This window comes from Musa acuminata, chromosome BXJ2-7 (assembly GCF_036884655.1).
Source record: "Musa acuminata AAA Group cultivar baxijiao chromosome BXJ2-7, Cavendish_Baxijiao_AAA, whole genome shotgun sequence".
NCBI lineage: Eukaryota > Viridiplantae > Streptophyta > Magnoliopsida > Zingiberales > Musaceae > Musa > Musa acuminata.
The window spans coordinates 7,936,986-7,956,345 of NC_088344.1; the positions used below are offsets into that span (position 1 = coordinate 7,936,986).

The 19,360-nt window shown below is 42.1% G+C and overlaps 3 protein-coding genes across 8 annotated transcripts; 1 reads left to right on the forward strand and 2 right to left on the reverse strand.

Moving 5' to 3' along the window:
* Positions 1 to 301: 301 nt before the first annotated feature.
* On the forward strand, positions 302 to 13,149 carry LOC103991331 (transcription factor MYB3R-3). 5 transcript variants are annotated; one of them, XM_018829292.2, is made up of 11 exons: positions 302 to 468; positions 737 to 893; positions 4,489 to 4,540; positions 5,364 to 5,421; positions 7,585 to 7,679; positions 7,768 to 7,871; positions 8,950 to 9,078; positions 9,536 to 10,722; positions 11,025 to 11,114; positions 11,199 to 11,500; positions 11,588 to 13,149. In XM_018829292.2, the coding sequence occupies exons 2-8, from the start codon at positions 757 to 759 to the stop codon at positions 10,665 to 10,667; spliced, it is 1,707 nt and encodes a 568-aa protein (XP_018684837.2). In that variant the 5' UTR covers positions 302 to 468; positions 737 to 756; the 3' UTR covers positions 10,668 to 10,722; positions 11,025 to 11,114; positions 11,199 to 11,500; positions 11,588 to 13,149. The 5 variants fall into 5 exon arrangements, with proteins under 5 accessions (XP_018684837.2, XP_064972848.1, XP_018684836.2 ...); XM_065116776.1 differs by having other exon boundaries at positions 11,025 to 11,500; XM_018829291.2 differs by having other exon boundaries at positions 11,025 to 11,371.
* On the reverse strand, positions 11,773 to 14,184 carry LOC135616985 (transcription factor AS1-like). 2 transcript variants are annotated; one of them, XM_065116779.1, is made up of 2 exons: positions 13,852 to 14,184; positions 11,773 to 13,016 (listed from the first exon to the last, which is right to left on the reverse strand). In XM_065116779.1, exon 2 carries the CDS (start codon positions 12,955 to 12,957, stop codon positions 11,959 to 11,961), a length of 999 nt encoding a protein of 332 aa, XP_064972851.1. In that variant the 5' UTR covers positions 12,958 to 13,016; positions 13,852 to 14,184; the 3' UTR covers positions 11,773 to 11,958. The 2 variants fall into 2 exon arrangements, with proteins under 2 accessions (XP_064972851.1, XP_064972850.1); XM_065116778.1 differs by having other exon boundaries at positions 11,773 to 13,000; positions 13,852 to 14,182.
* Positions 14,185 to 17,705: 3,521 nt separating this feature from the next.
* On the reverse strand, positions 17,706 to 19,144 carry LOC135616986 (expansin-A4-like). Its single transcript, XM_065116780.1, has 3 exons — positions 18,903 to 19,144; positions 18,485 to 18,803; positions 17,706 to 18,397 (listed from the first exon to the last, which is right to left on the reverse strand). Exons 1-3 carry the CDS (start codon positions 19,045 to 19,047, stop codon positions 18,088 to 18,090), a joined length of 774 nt encoding a protein of 257 aa, XP_064972852.1. The 5' UTR covers positions 19,048 to 19,144; the 3' UTR covers positions 17,706 to 18,087.
* Positions 19,145 to 19,360: the final 216 nt, after the last annotated feature.

Sequence of the window (19,360 nt, forward strand, 5' to 3'; positions counted from 1 at the left end):
CCCGACCCGTATTATCCTACAGGGTCGGTTTTAACGGATCCCCAAAAACGCGGAAAACAACAAGTCGTTGAATCAGCATCCTCGCACCAAATCCGACGGTCCGCAACCGACCCAACACCAAAAAGCGAAGTGAATGGGACCGTTCGAGGTTCAAACTTGGCTCTAGCTAACGGTAAAGACACTCACCGTCAGTGACCGGTGCCGCCAGACCTGCCATTGTTGCCCAAACGCTAACGCCCTCATCACGGCGCCGTCACCAGACTCATCGCTTCCCTTTCTCCCTTCGTATATAGTATTATTTTATTTCACCCCCCTTCTCTCTCTCTCTGACCTTCTGCTTCAACGGGCGAGGTTTCCTTTCGAACGACCTGCCCGTCTTGGGGAGTCCCGCCAGCTTCTTTCGATTCGAGGGTTTCGAATCAGATCTCGAGCTCCCCTTCCGCCCTCTCCGCTCCTCATCCCCTGGAGGTACTCGATTCTGCGGTCCTTCTTAATCTTCTGCGTCGCTGATTGAGAGATCTCTGTTCATGAATTCCTCTTGGAACCGCTTTGGATCGATGCTTTTCTGGAGTTTTGTCGATCATACTTGGTCTTGTTCTCTTCTTTGTTGGTCTCTAACCCTAGTCTTTGAGTCGATTGCCGCTGTTGCTGCTGGTTTCGGATTGGGAAAATCTATTGTTACTTGGGTTCGGCCGTTTGAATTGCTTTTGATGTCGTGTTTTGATGTGATTTGTAGGTCATAGGGGTTTCTTTGGAATGAAGATTGAGCAAAGTTGTGTGGAGAACAAACAATCTGCGGCAGCCTCGAGCTCATCCCTGTCCGAGGGTAGTTATGGAATGACTAGGATGTCACCTGCTGTTTGTAGCAGGCCAGCGCCTTCACCATCGGGGAGGTATTGCTTTGTGTGTTAATTTTGGATTCGGATGCTTAGGGTAGTGATGTTTAAATACGGATGCTACGTTCTCCATTGAATTTTGATTGATTATCTAAGTCGACTGATTGGTTTTTGAGCTAATGGGAACAGTAGCTAAATTGTTTTTTGTGTTCAATTGCTTCAATATGTGAGAAGGTTTGTTAAGTTTAGTTCTTTTACTCTTTTTGCATATATTTTTTACGAATTTCAGATAACTCAAGAAAAATAAATCTCATGTAGTCTTTTGTAGAATTAATGTGGTTAATGAGATGATTAATTCATCGACTATATTGATTAACAGAAACTGGCTTGATCTCCTGTGACATGAATCTTTCAGACATTTAATTAGTTCCACTTTGTCTAAGGACATCTTAAGGTGAACATAATGTTCAACCTTCTACTAGTGCATCTTTTTAGATTCTCTTGTTAGAAAGCCTTCTTTTGTATAATATTATGATACCCTAGTTTAGCTCCATCTTGAACGTGGAAGAATAATTGAGTTGGTTTTTAGGGCCAAAGTGGGTGCATCACCATTAACTTAAGACTGAAGTATAATAGACCAATGGTTCAGACTTATCGAGATCTCCAGTTGGATCATGACTAATAGTATTAGAGCATTCTATTATTGCTTATGGTGAGGGGCCCAAGTGGAAAAGAACTACTTGTGGGTGGGTGAGATTGGAGGTACACCACGTTGTGGAGCCATCACTAAGTTGGACTATACATTCAGTGTATTAGGATGATTTGGAGTTATGTTTGGGTCTTACCGAGGATGACAAGTCTTAAATAGGGAAGATTGTGACATTCCAGTTTAACGGATGTGAGAGACAATTGAGTTGATTTATAGGACTAGATTGAATGTACCACATCAATTTGGACTTAAGAAGATTAACCTAGACTTAAGGAGCTTTGGATCAGTGGTTCAGGTTCATCAAGTAAATAGGTAAATTACTCTGTTGGGCGGGATCACGAAAAATGTTGGAGAAAGCCTTTATGAGATAATAATAGATGTTGCCAAGACTTGCTTTGGTGCTTCTTTTTGTATGGTATCACAGTACATATGATGTATCTTTTAGGCAACCTAATGATACACAAGCTTTCCTTTGTTGAGGACCGAATCATTCTCTCAAACAATAGAAGCAGATTTATGACTGATGATTTCTTTTGAACTCTAAATGGGAATACAGAAGTTGAAAATTACAAGAGTTGGATACAAAACTTGATAGCAATCTTTTCATGGCTGACTCTCTCTATAAAATTATGGTAATTTTCTTGAACTCAAGACCATCTAGTATTACTCTTTGTATCCATGGTGCTTGGGCCCGGCACTTTACCTCAGTATACCCATGTTGCTATAACACAATATGATTCTGATGTGGTATATGAGTATGCAGCCTGGTTGGACTGGTTATGACCGAGGTTGGACTTGTTGATTTCAGGTTAGAACCAACCAATTCTCTCAGATTTTGGATCATCAGTCGTTGGAGAAGAAGAATTTGAGAGAGAGAGAATGGTAGCACTAAGAAAAATAAGATGAGGGAAAAATCATGAGGCAGAGAAGATGATGTGTTACTGTTGTGCTGTTTCAATTGCTTGCATGAGGGTGCAAGAGAGGGAAAGTGCACTTCATGTATAGGTTTCTAGATTATAGTTTGCAGTAGGACCTCTTGGGGTAAAGTTTTACATGTACCTAGAGAGAGATATTTTGAAAGCAACTCCTGCCCCTGTCACGTGGGATTCAGTGCTAATTCATGCAAAATTATGAGGTTGCTCTAAACCATGGTTCCATGTTTTGATCTGATCTCTAAATATCGGGTGGTTCGTATTAGTCCGATGGTATGTCAGCTTCGCCACATGGATTCAGTATGTGTCTCCCAACACTGCATGTACTCAAATCTTAAAACACGTTACATACCACATGCTGGCATACTGTGTGATGGTATTCCTGCACATACAGAACCCATATGGGTTCTTGATTCAGTATCTAAAAGGTCAAACCATGCCCTAAACAAAATTTGGTGGTGTTAAAGGATCCATGTAGCTAGCCCAAATAGTTGTCATATTATAGCTTGTTTTTCACACATTACAACTTAGATCCTTTAACAAAGCAGTCCTATTATGTGCAAAACTAACAGTATCTCAGCCATATGATGATGAGAAAAGCTAGTGGAGGAGAAGAGAAAAAGAAAACAAAGAATAAATTAGAAGGGGAGAGGATAAAATACGATACAGGTAAGGAGACAAATAGAAGAGAAGAGAAATAAAAAAGGGAAAAAAAAAGAAAAAAATCTCAGAAATAACTTTAGTTTTGAAATGGTATTAATATATTTTTAACATATAAATTTTTTTTTACAAATTAGTATAGATAAAAATATAAAAAAGTTAGGTCATATATTTTAAAATCTAGTTATATATATATATATATATATCTAGACTCATGTACTCAGTTGCTAGGTACATGTAAAAGTGTGGAAAGACCTCCACTCTTTCTGCAAAATGTAAAACTATCACTTTTCTGTTGACATCAAGAAATTGGGGAATAAAAGTTCTGTGGTCTTTTAGTGCACACATAAGGCAAATTTGACAGTCCAAAAACATTGATATTAATTACATGTGTATGCATGTAGCGATTGGTCTTCGTAATGTAGCTGCGTTGGTGATTTCTTTTTGGTTAGTTTGTACTTTGTACATTGACTAATCAGAATTTGGCATATCCTTCTTTGTTTTGGTATTGGTTCGTGAGGACCTACATGATGGGACCTGGATATCAGTGTTATATACTCTACAGAGTTTATCGAATTCCTAGGATTTGAGTCCTTAACTATTCTAGCTGGGTGCATTTAATGGTGATTTTCCATAGTTCGTTTAAGCATTTTGCTTAAAGAATCTACAAATGAAAAAGCTACTAGACAAACAAAAGCTTTAATCATAGATTGTTGCAAGGTTTGAAATATCGTACCGTACCGACGTTTCGACATTCGCTTGGTACGGTACGATACAGTATACCGAGCGGTATACCGATATATATATATATAATTCGGCGACGTCGCCTCATTTTTATATATAAAATATATTTATAAAAGGCGACGCGACGTCACCTTTAATATATATATATATATATATATATACCGTCTAGTAATGGGCGGTCCGTGTACTGGTCAGCTGACGGACCGGTATGTACCACCCGTACCTGACGGTATTATTCGAAACTGTATGCCTTGGATTGTTGTATAAATTCTTGGAGGTTATTTCATACATAATGAACGTTTTATGTTTTTGGGAAAGGGGTACAAAAGATGAAGCTTAAATAGGCAATAACTACTTTTTCAGTGCCCAAGTACACTGAGTTGTTATGCAAGCATTGATTTTGCTTTTCTTATAAGTTATTTTTTTTGTTTCATGTACTGCTTCTTTTGTTAGAAATGGCAATATTTTTTTGGTATTTGTCTCATTTTGATATTTAAGCTTCAAGATGTATGGCTGTGCCCTTTCTTTTACTAATTATGTGTTCTCTTTAGAAAACTAATTTATATGGACTTCCTTTTGTCTTTGTTGGTCTTTATCTTATATCTAGGAGAACTAGTGGTCCTATAAGGCGAGCTAAGGGTGGTTGGACACCACAAGAGGTAAGTGGCTTTTCATTGTTCTCGGCTTCTATCGTATTTGGGTTCATTAAGAACCACAAGCTATCCAGAATTTCAATAAATATCTTTGAATTATTATCTGACTTGGACTTGCAAATTTGTTGTCTCTCAAACCCAGATGGGTATTGCGACCTGATGAGGTCTCAACCCAATAACTATTTCCTGGTACCGTGTTTGACCAGTCTCTCATGGATAACGACATGTTGACAACATTCAGACACATATTTGTCTGATTAGGCATGGAGGCTAAAATGATAAAAGGGTATACAAAGAGGAATAATAATTTGCTAATGAATTATTTGAGTCACATATCATTTATTGTTGTGAATGCAATATTATGATGCAAGAATATAAGAACTCTGGAAATAAAAAAGGATCTAGTGCCATTTCATCTCCAAGTTGTTTCTTGTAATATAAGCAAAAACTTTGGTAAGTTTTTCTGCTTGTGCGGAAGCTGAAGTCCTAGTAACATTATTTTTTTTCACTTTGATACAATAATGTTTAATTTTTTAGGAATGATTTTTTATAGTATCTTTTCTATTTGGAAAGCTGGAAGAAAATCTGACCAAAAATTAATTAGCTCAAGGGAGCAAGTCCTTGATTTCTGAAACCGCAGAAGTTTTCCTAAGAAGCAGAGGATTCTATTAAATACTGTTGTAGTGCTTGAATTTGTATTAGGCATACTAGACATTTTAACTTACATCTAGGTATCTTGGTATTATAAGTAATTTAACGATCATCTGAATGAATGCTCTCATTTTTTTCATGCTACTTATGTTTAGTTTTTCTTTTTTACATGGCATAGGATGAGACACTAAGGAAAGCTGTTGAAGCTTACAAAGGAAGATGTTGGAAGAAAATAGGTATAGTGATCTCATGCTACTGCTTATTCATTATGATCCATAGACCAAGATAGTCTCCTTTAGTCCCATTTGTCTTCTTCTTTACAAATGTAGTTTGCAAATCTATGCAATATGTATATTTGCACCAAGGTTCGTCATAACATAACGTACCGCTCGATATAGGTGGTATGTACTGGTCCAATAGGGGACCAGTATGGGTGATACATTGGTACGCCCCCATGTACTGTGTCAGTGTGCTCAATATGGCTCGGTGCGGCTTGATATGTACCATACTGATAGTTGATTGGTACCAGTACGAACCGATAAGGCGAACCATGATTTGCACATCATGATAGCGAGCTTTGGTGTCAGGGTAAGGTTGCAGTCATCGAAACAACTTTTCTGCTAGTAGCTAAGGATGCGTACATTGGCCCTCCACAGGAGCCATGTGTCCTTGAGTCAACCTTTATATGTCTATATGTATGTACATATAATGAATGATATCTTTAGCAATTGGAGAAAGTTCTTAGAGTTTTCAAGAGTGAGGTTTTTGATAAGATAATCTGGAGCATGAAGTTTAACTACAGTTCACTTAGCAAATTGGTCTTGTTACTAAGTGGTTAGTACCTTTTGATTTTATAGTAGACATGAATAGGTAACGCATCAAAATTTGGAAGCATCTAGGTATAGAGGGAGTATAGACACTTGCATGTCTTTGGGGTGAGAGAATATTTTTTTGTGAGCATCACAAGCATTACATGTTTATGCTTGAAGCTTTATTGAAACTTTGCATGGAAAAGAACTGTATAAGAAGGTTTCTTAAACATTCTAAAAAATGCAAATTTAGATTTATAGTAATTTGTATGAGCAACTAGAGCTAGTTCATGACAGGATTTAAATCTCTCTCAGATATTAGTTTTGATAAATGATCATACCAATATGGTACTGGTATATTAGGGAGTATGCTTCAAAATTATCTTGAAGCAAGGCTTTCATTATTGGTCCAATTATGATTTTGACAACTTATTAATTTGGTACGGTCCTGACATACCAAGTTTTAATTGATTGCAAACTGATAAAAGGGTTTGTGAATATTAACTGTCTTGTAGTATCTTCGAATATTTCAGGTGATACTTCTGTTTGTAGTGGCTCTTGTTTAGTGTTATTCACTGGAAATTCTGCTCAGCTAAGTGTTGCTGTCGATCTAAGAAGGTCAATAGTTTTCTCATTTATAGTATGAAGGGTAAGATTCATGACTGCTCTAGTACAACTAGTTGATAAAGAGGCCTTTTGCACTGAGATCATATTTATGCTTCTTATGCTTCAGTCATAGACAGTACCAGAGAGACATGCATGCAATTTGATTATGAAGCAAATTTCCAGTCTTGAATCTAATAACAGGTTGGTGCTACTTCAATGAAAAAAGAAAAGGAAAATTAACATCTAGTGAGTGTACCTGTAGTTATATCCATGATGATCTTTGGTGCATAAACTGTTAATTTTATACAATGCCATACGGAGACCAAGGAGGTTTTAAGGGTCTCTAAGTTTGCAGGTATGATGATAGAAGGTGATCCCAGCATAAATCAGTGTATGTTCAGATTGTGTGGATTCTAGAATCAAAATCCCAAGTTTTTGTCCATTATATGAGAACTTTGGCAGTCTCACTAGTACATCCTGCCAACAAAATCTTTCAAAAGAACTTGAGAACAACAGAAGTGTTATTTCCCCACTGTTTGGATTACCTGGGTTCTGGTGTCAGCTTCTCAGTTGCCACTGTTACAAAGATTTAAATCTGAAACCGCTTCAATAGGAGGAGAACCAACCACTAGGCTAAGGCCTAGTTGGTTAAAATGCTTCATAAAACTAAATTATAGCTTTTTTATTAGGGACAGGATATATTATATGTTCCAACTATCTCCTTGATATTATTTTTTTTGCATCTACTAAAACATAATGAGATTTGTCTTGCCCAGGCATCTCTTTGTACTTTTGTGTTAGATCATCTTGCATGGAGCTATGAGTTATTGGTTTATGTTACAGTTGTTGCAAAAGTCTTTTCACTTCAAAGGTTTTAAATATATAAAGCTTTAGGATCCTGAATAACACTGCAACTTTTTTATAAGAAGTTACTACAAACATTCTCCAATACTTGATGCTATATGTTATTCTCTGTCTGTGCAGCTGAATTTTTTCCACATAGAACTGAAGTACAATGTCTTCATCGGTGGCAAAAGGTTCTCAATCCTGAACTTATTAAAGGTCCATGGATGCCCGAGGTTTGATGCTTGCTTCTTTTCTTAGTATGGTGTAGCTTTAGAGAATTAATACTTCAAGACACGATCTTATTTCCCATTTTAATTATAGGAGGATGAGAAGATCATCAGTCTTGTAGCAAAGTACGGGGCAACAAAATGGTCTATAATTGCAAAATCTCTTCCTGGTCGAATTGGGAAGCAATGCCGAGAGAGGTGAATTCAGATCATCTGCTTTGCAACTACTTAACTCAATGTCAAGAAGAGAAATTTATATAATGGAATTTGTTTTGAGAAATTTATTCATTGTAATTACATTTTGTTTTGAGAAATTAGTTTCATAGTTCTTTTTTATGTCTAAAGTTTTACCTCTAAGGGGAATTTTTTCTATAAATGTTTAAAGTTGTTTGCATAAAATAAATGACAAATTAGGAAATTAGGTGAACTTGAGCTTTCCAAATAGCTACTTTGGCCAAAAATAATGTAAATTTATTCTTATCAATCTTCTATCTTGGTGATAATGAGAAAATGCTAATAGAAGAAATTTATAGTTTGAAAGAATGACCTCTTTTTGTTCTTCTTTTCCTAATATAAATAATTTTTTCCCATTTGCCACTATAGAATAAGAAACAACAATTTTACTCCTAAATACTCCAAGGATGTCAGTCAACCCCATTTGCACATACTGGACATAAGGGATTTCCATGACTCCATGGTCTCTCAGAAAATACCGGTCAATATTTCGCACACTATTGCAGTCATAACTTCTTTAGTAAGGAAATGATCTTTAGTTAATGAAAATCAATTTTGGAGCATCTTGTACTCAAGAAGCTGTATTATGATATTAATAGGTCATCCTTCGAAGGTATAATACACTTGGCTTCTAGTGATTTGCTGATGTTTGTTCCCATGAAAAGTGAATATGAACTTTTACTTGAATTTCTGGTTTGGTGGTTGATTAACTCTTTTCTTTTCTATATTTCCTGTTAAACTTCTAAATTCACCAAAGAACCTCATTTCTATGGTTTAAAACTAATCTATGGACTCGACACCTAGCGAGCACCAATATCTTGTTACGTCAACATTGTATTTTTTTTTTAATATGACTAGATTTTTCATTGTCCTAAATGAGAAAACTAATCTGGCATCCATGTTTTGATTCCAAGTACCTACTTCATGTAACTTCTATAGGCTGTAAGTGACAACTTAAATCTGTAATTTTTACAGTTTAATGATATCTTAATGAACTTATGGTTTAAAATTCATTTGAAGGAGCAATTTTTTAACTTTATAGGTGGCATAATCATTTGGATCCTACAATAAAGAAAGATGCATGGACCGTAGAGGAGGAACTTGTGCTCATGAATGCCCATTGTGTACATGGAAATAAATGGGCAGAAATTGCAAAGGTCTTACCTGGAAGGTATTGACTCTCGTCAGTCATGTTAGTCAGTTGTATTTTCTGGAAGTCTTCTAATGGTTTAACTTCTTAATCATAGAAAAGGAAAACCTGAGCATGTGTAAAACATGCATATCTAGGCTTGTAGCTTCTTGCAAAATTTTATGGGGCTTAACTGATTACTTTCTGTAATGCGACTCCTATTGTGAATTATCTTTTTGGATTTCATCCACTCAATTTTTGGTGGTAAGGTTATCTTGTCTTTGTTATGCTCTTTACTATGAGCACTTATCTGCTGTTTTCTATGGACATACTTATTTATAAGTCTGGACATTATATAATGTAAGTGAATGTATTTAACATTTTTATAACTAGTATTAACTGACTTTATTTTTGGTAGATACTCGTCAATTTCTGGCTTTCTTCATTTGCTAGCACTCATCATTTTGGTATGATTTTCTAAATCTCTTTCTGTGGCTAGGACTGACAACTCGATAAAAAATCACTGGAATAGTTCCTTAAAGAAAAAGTTAGATTTCTTCATGGCTTCTGGGAAGCTTCCACTGTTTCCAAAACCTGAGATGCTTGATGATTCAGAGGCAATAACCAACCTAGATGGTAGACATTCACTTCTTAGTTTGAGCGAAGGATCAGATACAATTACCAGAGCTTTTTCTGGATCAGTTTGTTCCTTTGATTCTGGTTTGCCTGCTGAACCATGTCAATTGGAAGACCAAAATAATTGGTTGGCATTGTCAACAGTTCAAGACTCTAAGACAGAAGCTTTAACAAATTTGACTGTAAGGGGAATTAATGATCCAGATACTGGATGCAGCAAGCATACCTCGACATCTGATATCTGCACTAGATCTGATCCAGAAACAGAGTTGGCAGAGTGTAGCAACTCCGGTGAGAATGATCAGCTGAATGATACCTTTCAACCAACAAAATCGAAGTTGGAAACTCCTCCTGTTTTTGGTTCTCTCTTTTACAAGCCATTCCAACTAGAAGATGTTTGCCTTTCTGCAGCTTCTACTCTATTAACCACACATGATTCCATCCAACAATCATACTGCTCAGCGATTGTTACTTCACCAAATAGTTATCTGACTCCTCCCTCTGTGACCGGGAGGAATTCAATTCAAAGTGTTGAATCTGTATTAAAAAGTGCAGCTAGAAGTTTCTCCAATACTCCCTCTATTTTCAGGAGGACAAAGAGGGAAGCAGAAACGATGTTTGCTTCTGATAGTAGTTCGTCACAGCCAGATAGGTTAAAAATTCTGGACACTTCTGGTACTACTGTAGAAGGAAAGAGTGGAGATAACTCAGAGGCAACCGATTCTTCAAAATTCAGTTCTAGTCCTTGTGACAGTGGAACCATATTATACAATGGAAAGAGCTTTAATGTTTCTCCCGCGTACAGGTTGAGGTCCAAAAGGTCTGCAATCGTCAAATCAGTGGAGAAGCAGCTTGATTTTACATTCAAGGAAAATGATTGTGATGGTAATATTGAACACCTGAACTTGCCTACAGACAGCAGTTACCATAGTTCCAATACCATCCTTCCGAGCATACAGGAGAGGAAATTAACTGAGCCTCCAATTGGATCGTAAAGTGCCAAGAACTAAAAAAACATTAAGATGGCCATGACCACCTCATACACAAGATGTAAGTATCTTTTGTAACCTTGATTTGTTCTAAACGGTGCATATTTTGGTTGATACAAGTTCCCTTTAGATATCTAACATGGACCGAACTAACTTATTTAGTACTCAATTTTTAGTTTTGTACTTATATACGATACCATACTGAAGGATTTCCCTTTGAATTTTTAAATATACTATAACTACCTACTTATCTGCCCCTTTTTTTTTCTCTTTTGAAAGATTCTTGCTATCCGACAATTATGAACTGATTATTTGCCAATTATGACCTACTAACTTGTTTTTTTTGCTCCTGTTTGTTGACAGGTATGATTCTTACTTGGATCTAGCAGGTTAAAGACTTGAGATGTGCTGCAGATCCAAAATTGAAAATCTGAGTAAACATTTGGCGGATTGGTAATCTCCACGGATACCCAGTGGTCATGCAAGTCTGCGTTGGTTTCTCATTTGAAATGTACAGATGATGTCCTAATTTTGCAGAAATATGCTATTTTGCACAAAAGATGTCCAACTTACATGGAAGATGTTCAAGCATCCAAAACGGCATAATTGTACATAAACAAACCCCCTTAAGATGAGAGAAATGGTTTTAGAAACCTGCAGTGGAATAAAAGCTCATCATGTCTTCACTCGGCCTTCACGTCTACTTCCAAGTAGGATTCTCCTCAATCATCGTCTCCTTGACCTTTATACTCTGTTGTTTGCTATGTCGTTCATTTACATCATGGTATGCTACTATCGTATTCATCATGGTATGCTACTGCACCGGAAGCTTCATCAAGGTATATGCTATTATCGTATTCAATCTTCGCTTGCAGATGGAACGCTTAATTGGTCTCTCTATTCAGTTGCTTGTGTTTGCTTTGTAGTGCCATGGCAAACTGGAAGACTGACGGACCTTTGGAATCTGAGGGTAAGCTGCTGCTCCAAATACCCAAGGTCTGTTTCCCTTCCTCTTGCATCTATTTCACCTTCTATGCCACATGAACTATGACGTGATAAGGATGGAAATGGCCCACTACTGGCCCTATCCATTTTGAAAGTTTGTTAGGAGTGTCTAAGTGTTCAGATGCTCGATAAATGAAAATTATAATAGACATCAAACAGAGTGACTCTACACGATTCACTGACTGCTACGATTCAAGAACAAGGAAATCTGAGGAAAAAAGCTACAGACGTTGGATGGTAACGCAGCGACAATGATGCAGAAACAGAGCAGCCCCAACCCCTACTGCCCTCCTCAGCGCTCGTTCATCTCCACCGACGGCCACTGGCGACACCCGAACTGCTCCAGAAACTTGCTCAGGCTTAAATGCTTCGTCGCCCATTGCTCTGTCAACTTGTGCTCCTTCGCTTCCGCCTCCCTCCTCAGTCCGGCAATCTGCTCCCTGTACTCCGCTTCGATTCGTTCTAGCGCCGCCCGCTGCTCCTCCCTGAGCGCCCTGATCTTGGCCTCGATCTCCTCCATCATCTCCCTCCTCTTGCAGGCTTTCTCCGCCTCCAGCTGCAGCTCGACCCTCTTCAGCCTCCAGGCCGCTTCTTTCTTGTGCGCCGCCCACGCCCGATGCCCTTCCTCCAGTTCTTTGCAGCACTCGACCAGGTCGGCAACGACGCGGCCATCCACCACGGCGAACCCAGGTACAAAACCCGGACCGTTCTCCACGGCTCGCTCTGCTTGCGTCCAGGGCATGCGGGCAGGGGGCGCAGCGGAAGGCGAGAGAGTAAGAGCCACGGAGGGAGATGGCGGCGGCCGGTGGGCGCCGTTGGTGTTGGAAGAAAGCCATGGGGGAAGTAATGGCGCAGCCATCAGCTGCTCTTTCACTAGCTTTTCCGCGAAGCTCTCGAGGATGCGGTCGTACTTACCCGGATCGGTGGAGCTTACCACGGACTTGCTAATCTCTCGCTGCACCACCCTCTGCTGCTTCTCCTTGAAGACCTCCCACCACTTGCCGAGCCTTTTGGCGGTGCGGCCTGGGACCTCAGCGGCGATCTTCTTCCACTTGTTGCCGTACTTGGCCTGTAGCCCGATCACGAGGCGCTGCTCCTCCTCGGTGAGCGGCCCCTTCTTAACTCCCGGCCTGAGGTAATTCTTCCACCTCTCCAAGCAAGATTTGGCGTCCCTGAGCAGGGGCACGTTCATGCGCTGGGACACCAGGTGCCACTCCCGCGGCCCATACTGCTTCACGTACGCACACAAGACGGCGTCCTCCTCAGACCTCCACCGCTGCCTCTCCTTCATCGGCAGAAGCCAGTCTCCATCTCACAAGACACCTCATACCGATCTGCAATCAACAGTGCCTAAAAATCTCGGGTAAGTTTTGGAGAAGGCAGATTTAAGAAGATGATGGACCACAAGAATTAGGAACCGCATATGGATGCATTTAAGTCAGCTGTCGGAATGCGTAAGTTCAGCGAACCAAAACAATCAAAATCTAAAGGTTCGAAACAAAGGTGGGATATCAGACCAGCAGCGTGTTTGATCCCCGAGTGGCATCAAAGAAACATCACTTCTTGTACTACAAGGCGAACAACAAATGCACACAATGGGCATGGCGTAATTGACATGAAACACAAGGAAGAGTAAGTCTTAGTGTGTCAAAACCGTAGAAGATGAGATGGTACATGAACAGATCCGAAGCTACTTCAAATTCTTTTGCAATCTGTGCAGGTCCTTGAGATGTGAAAGACAATCAGTACCAGCTAGCCACTCGTTCATGCTGTGGTGTGATTGCAACAAACATGGAAAAGACAACTTCTCTCCATCTGGAATGGCTCTGGTAAGGACTTCCACTGCCCTCTAAATTTTCAGTTCAGAGTCTACTATGTCATATTATCTGTGTTTATTTCTACTACGCTGCCCCTTTCTATTGTCTTTTTTAGTTCTACATTTCCAGAGGTATGCATCCTTATTGCTTTTCAATATTGTTAGAATCTTTGCCTTGTTAGAAATAGAGAAATCCACATCTACAGAACTACTTTTTTTTTTGGAGATGAAGACCAAGCAAAGAATGGTCATGAACTATAAAGGAGAAACCTCAGGAACATGCTTTTAAGCAAATAGGTCAATAGAAAAGCATGGCATCAGGCCTCAGGAAGGCACTGAGATGTGTAGAACAGAAGAACGAAGACTTACGGCGCCCTCCGTCCGAGCTTCGGTGCGGAGTGTGTCCTGCTGTTCAAACCCAAGCAAGACAGCTCAAGGGCAGATACATATTGAAACATGACACTTGGTGAAGAGAGAGAGAGAGAGAGAGAGAGAGAGAGAGAGAGCAAGGGAGGGAGGTGAAGAGAGAGTATAAGTAGAAGGCAGAGGCGGAGGTGAAGAAAGGGATTACCAACCTGGTGCGGGAGCAGGACCCTGTTCTCAAAGGATCCCTACCATCAATCTTGTCAAATCTCGTACCTACCCGTGTGACCCACAGCACAGCACGTAAAGGAGAGGGGACGAGAATGGTAAAAAGAGAGAGAGAGAGAGAGAGAGAGAGAGAGAGAGAGATGGGAGGCACGACAAAATGACAGGGAATCCCTTTGTTTCTTTCCCTTTGCCTTTGCTCCACTGTGTCGATCAAGACAGAGTCCAGCATTTTCTGTCTCTTCGTTCAGTGGAACCCACCATGGCCACCAGAGCCGTGGACTACACAGAGCGCAGAGAGTTGAGGAGACGGAAGGGATTTGGTGACGACAAAAGGAGCGCGGTGTAGCTGAATGAAACAAGAAGAGACAAGAGAAGGGGAAGTAGAAAGACCAGTGAGTTGAGTGAGACAGAAATGACAAAGGAAAAGGATTTCCGTCACGTCTTTTCCTGATACCACAAGCGAGTAACGAGAGAAAGAGAGAGAGATAGAGGGGGTGGGGGGTGGGGAAAGAGCCAAATGAGAGAGAGGAGGTCGCAGTTAACTTTTAGCTCTTCCTACCTCCCAACACCACCTACCCACCCCTATCTTTTTGGTCTTTTCCTCCTCTTCGTCCTTCTTCATCTGCTCTCTAACAGTATTCGACCCTCAGCACGCACAATGCAATCGGCGATGAGAACCAGCACATGTTGGCTCGGTTCATATTAGAACGTACAAGATTTGAGGACTTCTTCGGTGACAAGCCAAGGAATCCTGGTTGTGTGCTCCAAACACAGCTGAGCTATTCCTCCCTACAGATTGCTACCTTCGATGATCTTTCGTTCCGTCATCAAAGGAAAAAGAAGATTTAGAAAGAGAGAGAGAGAGACAGAGAGATGTAACTTCACGGGAGAGAGGACGAGGAAGGGCTGGCGCTCGTCTCTTTCTCTGCAGTGGGAGCATTAAATCTTAACAGTAGCATCGTACAAAGGCGTCACTTTTCCTTCTTCTCAACTCTCGTACAAACACCAATCTCCCTCTGTGACTATACTCGCGCTTGCTACCGATACTGTGTGGCTCTCTCTCCTCGTCGTTAACCCGTCTCTTCCCAACCTTCCGTGCTGCTTAGGGTTTTGGACTGTAGGGCGACCGACGCACGAAGCTTGGGTGGGGCGAGGAGTGAGCGAGCGAGTCATGGAGTGGTTTTAGGCGACACTGACGTCTCGTCCGCCCCGGTACGAGCGGGAACTTCCGCTTTATCTACCCTTCCCAGCCAAGGCCATGATTAGAGAGAGAGAGAGAGATATGTGGGTGGGGTTGACGAGGAGGTGGTGGCGGGGCCGGCTGTCTCGGGAGGAGTGGAGCAGGACGGTGGCGGAGGAGAGCACGCGGCAGTACTGCGCGGGGGGAGGAAGGCGTTGGGGGGACTGTGCTCCGCGTTTCGCGGCACACGGAGAGACGAGGCCATCTCTACTCCACCTCCTTCTTCCTGTCATCTCTATCTCCGTGCACATGTCAGTGACTCGTTACGTCCCTCTCTCCCGTGCATGCTGCCACCCACCGCCTCCCCCGCCATTTCCTTTGAGCCACAGAAAGATCCACTGCGGGTTTCTCTCCGACCCGTACTCCAGCTCTCCTTTGTGACCCACCTCCTCCTTCTCTCTCCCGGTGGACTCTCCCGCTGCGCGCGGCTCTCGCAGTGCACACATGGTTGATTAGGAAAGGGATAAAGATATGGAGAAACAGAAACCGATATCATTAAGGAGGGTAGTGTTTGAGTACGACCATTGAATGCGAAATGAAGGGTAGATGAGAATAAGATTGCAGATATTTATTGTCTGTGTATCTCAAATCGACTCCTCCATTAAATTTGCTCTCGTATTAGAGCAAATCGTGTTGGAAACCTCTCCATGAATAAACGACCGAGTTCTTGTGATCATCATTGGATGCCATGGAATCTTCCGTGCGCATGCAATGCAATTGTTGCAATATTAACCATAGATACTACAGAGAGAGTATGAGGCGAGACAAAGGTGACCCGTGAGTCATTATTAATGGAAATATTTGAGGATCGGAATTGGTATTATTGCTCTTATTAGCATTAGGCCTTATAATAGATTAGTGGTACGACCAATCAATAGCACTCCAGTTTGGTCTCAATTTTTATTGGATTAGATGTCACATATAACATACCCAAGTTTAATTTTGAAATCGTACTTGACGATAGCATCAAGTTTAAATAGAGAAATTATTACTTGGGCTTTTAATATTTTAGGCTAGTGACTTAGGTGTCTTGAATTAATGAGGTGAGACATAGATGAAATGCTAGTGACTCATGCTGAGCCTCTCATGATGTGTTGCTGCCATAGACAAAAACCTAAGCGGAGCAAGCAAAGGAGAACACTGCAGGGGGGCAGAAGCCACTATCCCTAGTGGTCCACTATGACTCGTGTTTACACCACGGGCCACTTGAGAGCATATATATGACTGTCTCCTGAGGTACTTCGTGTGTGACCGTGGTGGCTATTGCAGCTCATCATACACTAAGAGGAATTCAAACCGTGCATTAGGATTTGGATCATAGTCACTCAAGTTTCCTATCATTCCATTATAATCGACAAACATTTATGATTGAATTACTTATTATTAGTGTCAAATTTATTTATTGAAATCATCATATGTTGGTCCTTCGAGCTAATTTTTTCAATGCTAAGGACGCACTCGATGGTGATTTATAATTGGATTATTCAATTGTTAGTACAGTAATTTCAAAAGGTGCTCGGGCACTCACCTAGGTGCTCGGGCGAGGCGAGACGAGGCTCGAGCGCCTCGCTTCACTTCCAAACGACGCGCTTCAAAGAGGCATCGCCTGGGCGCTCGCCCAAGCCTAGACGTTGGGTGCTTCGGGTGAGCGCTTGGGTTAAACCAGGCGATCGAACCAGGATTTTAAGTCTGGTTCGATCTCCGATGGTTAGTTAGTTCAATCGAACCAACTAAAATCGATATCAGCTGTCGCTGCTCAACCCTAACCCTACTTGTTGTCGCTCCGCTCCCGCTGCTCGCCGCTGTCGCTACTCACAACCGTTGTCATTGTCACCGCTCGCCACTACCGTTGCTCACCGTTGTCGCTGCTCGCAACCGCTACCGTTGTCACCGCTCATCGCTGCCACTACAGTTGTCGCTGTCGTCGCTCGCCGCTTTCGCTCTCGCTGCCTCCTGACACTCCTACTCCTGCTGTCGTTACCTCCTTACACTCTCGCTTCCGCTGCCTCCTTATATTTTAACTCTTGCTGCCGCTTCCTCTTTTTTCAGCACCCTCTTCCTTCTTCTCCTTCTGTATACTATTAACATTATACAATATACTTTTAACAATATTTGAATTTTGAAACTTTTTATTAACGTGACATAATTTTATATCTTAAATTTTTTAATTTAATAATATATTTTTATTTAAAATTTTAAATAATATATTTATTAATTATATTATATATTTTTATATTTTTGTGTCTCGTTTTTTTCGAACAAGCACCAAACATTTTTTAAATCACTGTCTTAGTATTAAATTTGATCATTTATGATCATCAAAATTAATGCATTTATGTATTTAGAAGCTTCAAAGGGTGATCATCAGATTAAAGGAGTCACATCACAAACATCGTGAAGTCTCTCAGTATGAGACAATTCAGATATATCAATATCAGCAACTGCGGGCTACATCACTTTCTTTGTCCGTCTGCAGCCACTTCAGCCTCTGCTACCGCATACTACATACTCTGTACTCTCTCTTTCTCTTCCCACTACCTGGAGAACAGCACCGTCCCCTACTCTTCCACCCCGCTCCCCTACGGTCAAAAGGCACATCACAAACACCTCTTCTCTCTCTACCCTGCTTTTGCTTTCACGAATTCCAAGGAGCATATATCTACTGCCATTGTCGCACCGCCGAATTCAAAAAGCTTGGCGCGAATCACACAGACATCACTACTAACACATACTACTACTATTACTAGTGGAGAAGTTCTCGCGGGAATGGGTTGTCAGGTCCGGAAGTTCTTGCCCTCGAAGGTCTGGCCGAACTGCCAGTTGGAGGGGACGATGTTCCAGGAGGTGGAGGTGCGGCGGTCGCTGCCGGTGAGACGGAAGGAGAGGGACTGGCCGACGAGGTCGGCGTTTGACTGCCAGTTCTGGCCCCAGTTGCGGGACATGGGCATCCAACCAGTGCGAGACCCCTTCACGCTGGCGCGCACGATGTCGCCGGCGCCGGCCACGTTGGTGATCAGCACCAGGTTGAAGTACTCGAACCCATTTATGGTGAACCGGATCCCTCCCGACCTCCTGCACGGCACCCTGCGGTCCCAGACATATCAGCAAACACATGTCATGCGAAGATCCTGATGATGCCGATCTACGAGGGCAGGGGCGGGCGGGTGGTACCTTCGGTACGAGACGGGCACGATGCCGGCGCGGTACTCGGCGATCTTGAGGAACATGGGCATGGAGAGGTCGAAGTGAGGGCGGGGCGGGTTGCACCACCCGCCATCGTCCGAGGGGAGCGCGTAGTTGGGCGGGCAGAAGTTGGTGGCTGTGATGAAGATGGAGGGGCTCCCGCCGTGGCACCACTGCGGATCGCCCGCGCACTTGATCTCGAAGCACGCCCCGCAGCTCTGCCCCTCGTTGAACAGCGCCGTGCTCAAAGCCGCCGTCTGCACCCCGTACCCCTGGCTGTACAGGTTCCCATACCCACACGCCCCTCCTGCACAATCACCAACCACAGCAAGCAGATCTCATCGGCTTCAAGTTTTCTCGATGCTCAACGCCACAGATCAATAGCTAATAGAGGAATGCGGCTTACCCATGGTCCCGGATGCGTCGCTGCCGCCATAGAAGGTGGCGTGGGCATTCTGCCACTGGCCGCCGGCGTACAAACCGGGAATGCGCGCAGTCACCGGCGCCAGAAGAGCCAGGAGGGCGACGGAGACAAAGGAGGCCAACGCCATTATCTCGCTCGCTAGCGCTCTCGAGTGTGGGGGATGGGGCCGAAGAGAGACGGGAAGCAGGGCTATTTATGGACTCGAGGAGAAGAATGGCAGTGTGAGTAATTAATGCCGCTTCGCGGAAGTAAATAGCGGAAATGGAGGAGGCAGCGAGGCGCTTCCGTTCTGATTGAAGGGTCGTGGGAACACTGGATACGAGTCAATCGGTGGGGAGCCACCATACATCATAGCACCGTCAGCAACGTAAGACGTCAGATGATTAGCCAACGGCCGTGATTGGTCTACTAAGAGAGCAACGTAACTGAAGTCGCGCCCA

What these genes read in the sequence shown, in the direction of transcription:
- LOC103991331 (XM_065116776.1), top strand. Translation starts at nt 757, where the DNA reads ATGAAGATTGAGCAAAGTTGTGTGGAGAACAAACAATCTGCGGCAGCC. An exon ending in GCGCCTTCACCATCGGGGAG is followed by an intron (nt 894 to 4,488) that starts GTATTGCTTTGT and finishes TCTTATATCTAG; the next exon opens with GAGAACTAGTGGTCCTATAA. An exon ending in AAGGTCCATGGATGCCCGAG is followed by an intron (nt 7,680 to 7,767) that starts GTTTGATGCTTG and finishes TTTTAATTATAG; the next exon opens with GAGGATGAGAAGATCATCAG.
- LOC135616985 (XM_065116779.1), bottom strand. Translation starts at nt 12,957, where the DNA reads ATGAAGGAGAGGCAGCGGTGGAGGTCTGAGGAGGACGCCGTCTTGTGT.
- LOC135616986 (XM_065116780.1), bottom strand. Translation starts at nt 19,047, where the DNA reads ATGGCGTTGGCCTCCTTTGTCTCCGTCGCCCTCCTGGCTCTTCTGGCG. An exon ending in CGACGCATCCGGGACCATGG is followed by an intron (nt 18,804 to 18,902) that starts GTAAGCCGCATT and finishes GTGATTGTGCAG; the next exon opens with GAGGGGCGTGTGGGTATGGG. An exon ending in GTGCCCGTCTCGTACCGAAG is followed by an intron (nt 18,398 to 18,484) that starts GTACCACCCGCC and finishes CTGGGACCGCAG; the next exon opens with GGTGCCGTGCAGGAGGTCGG.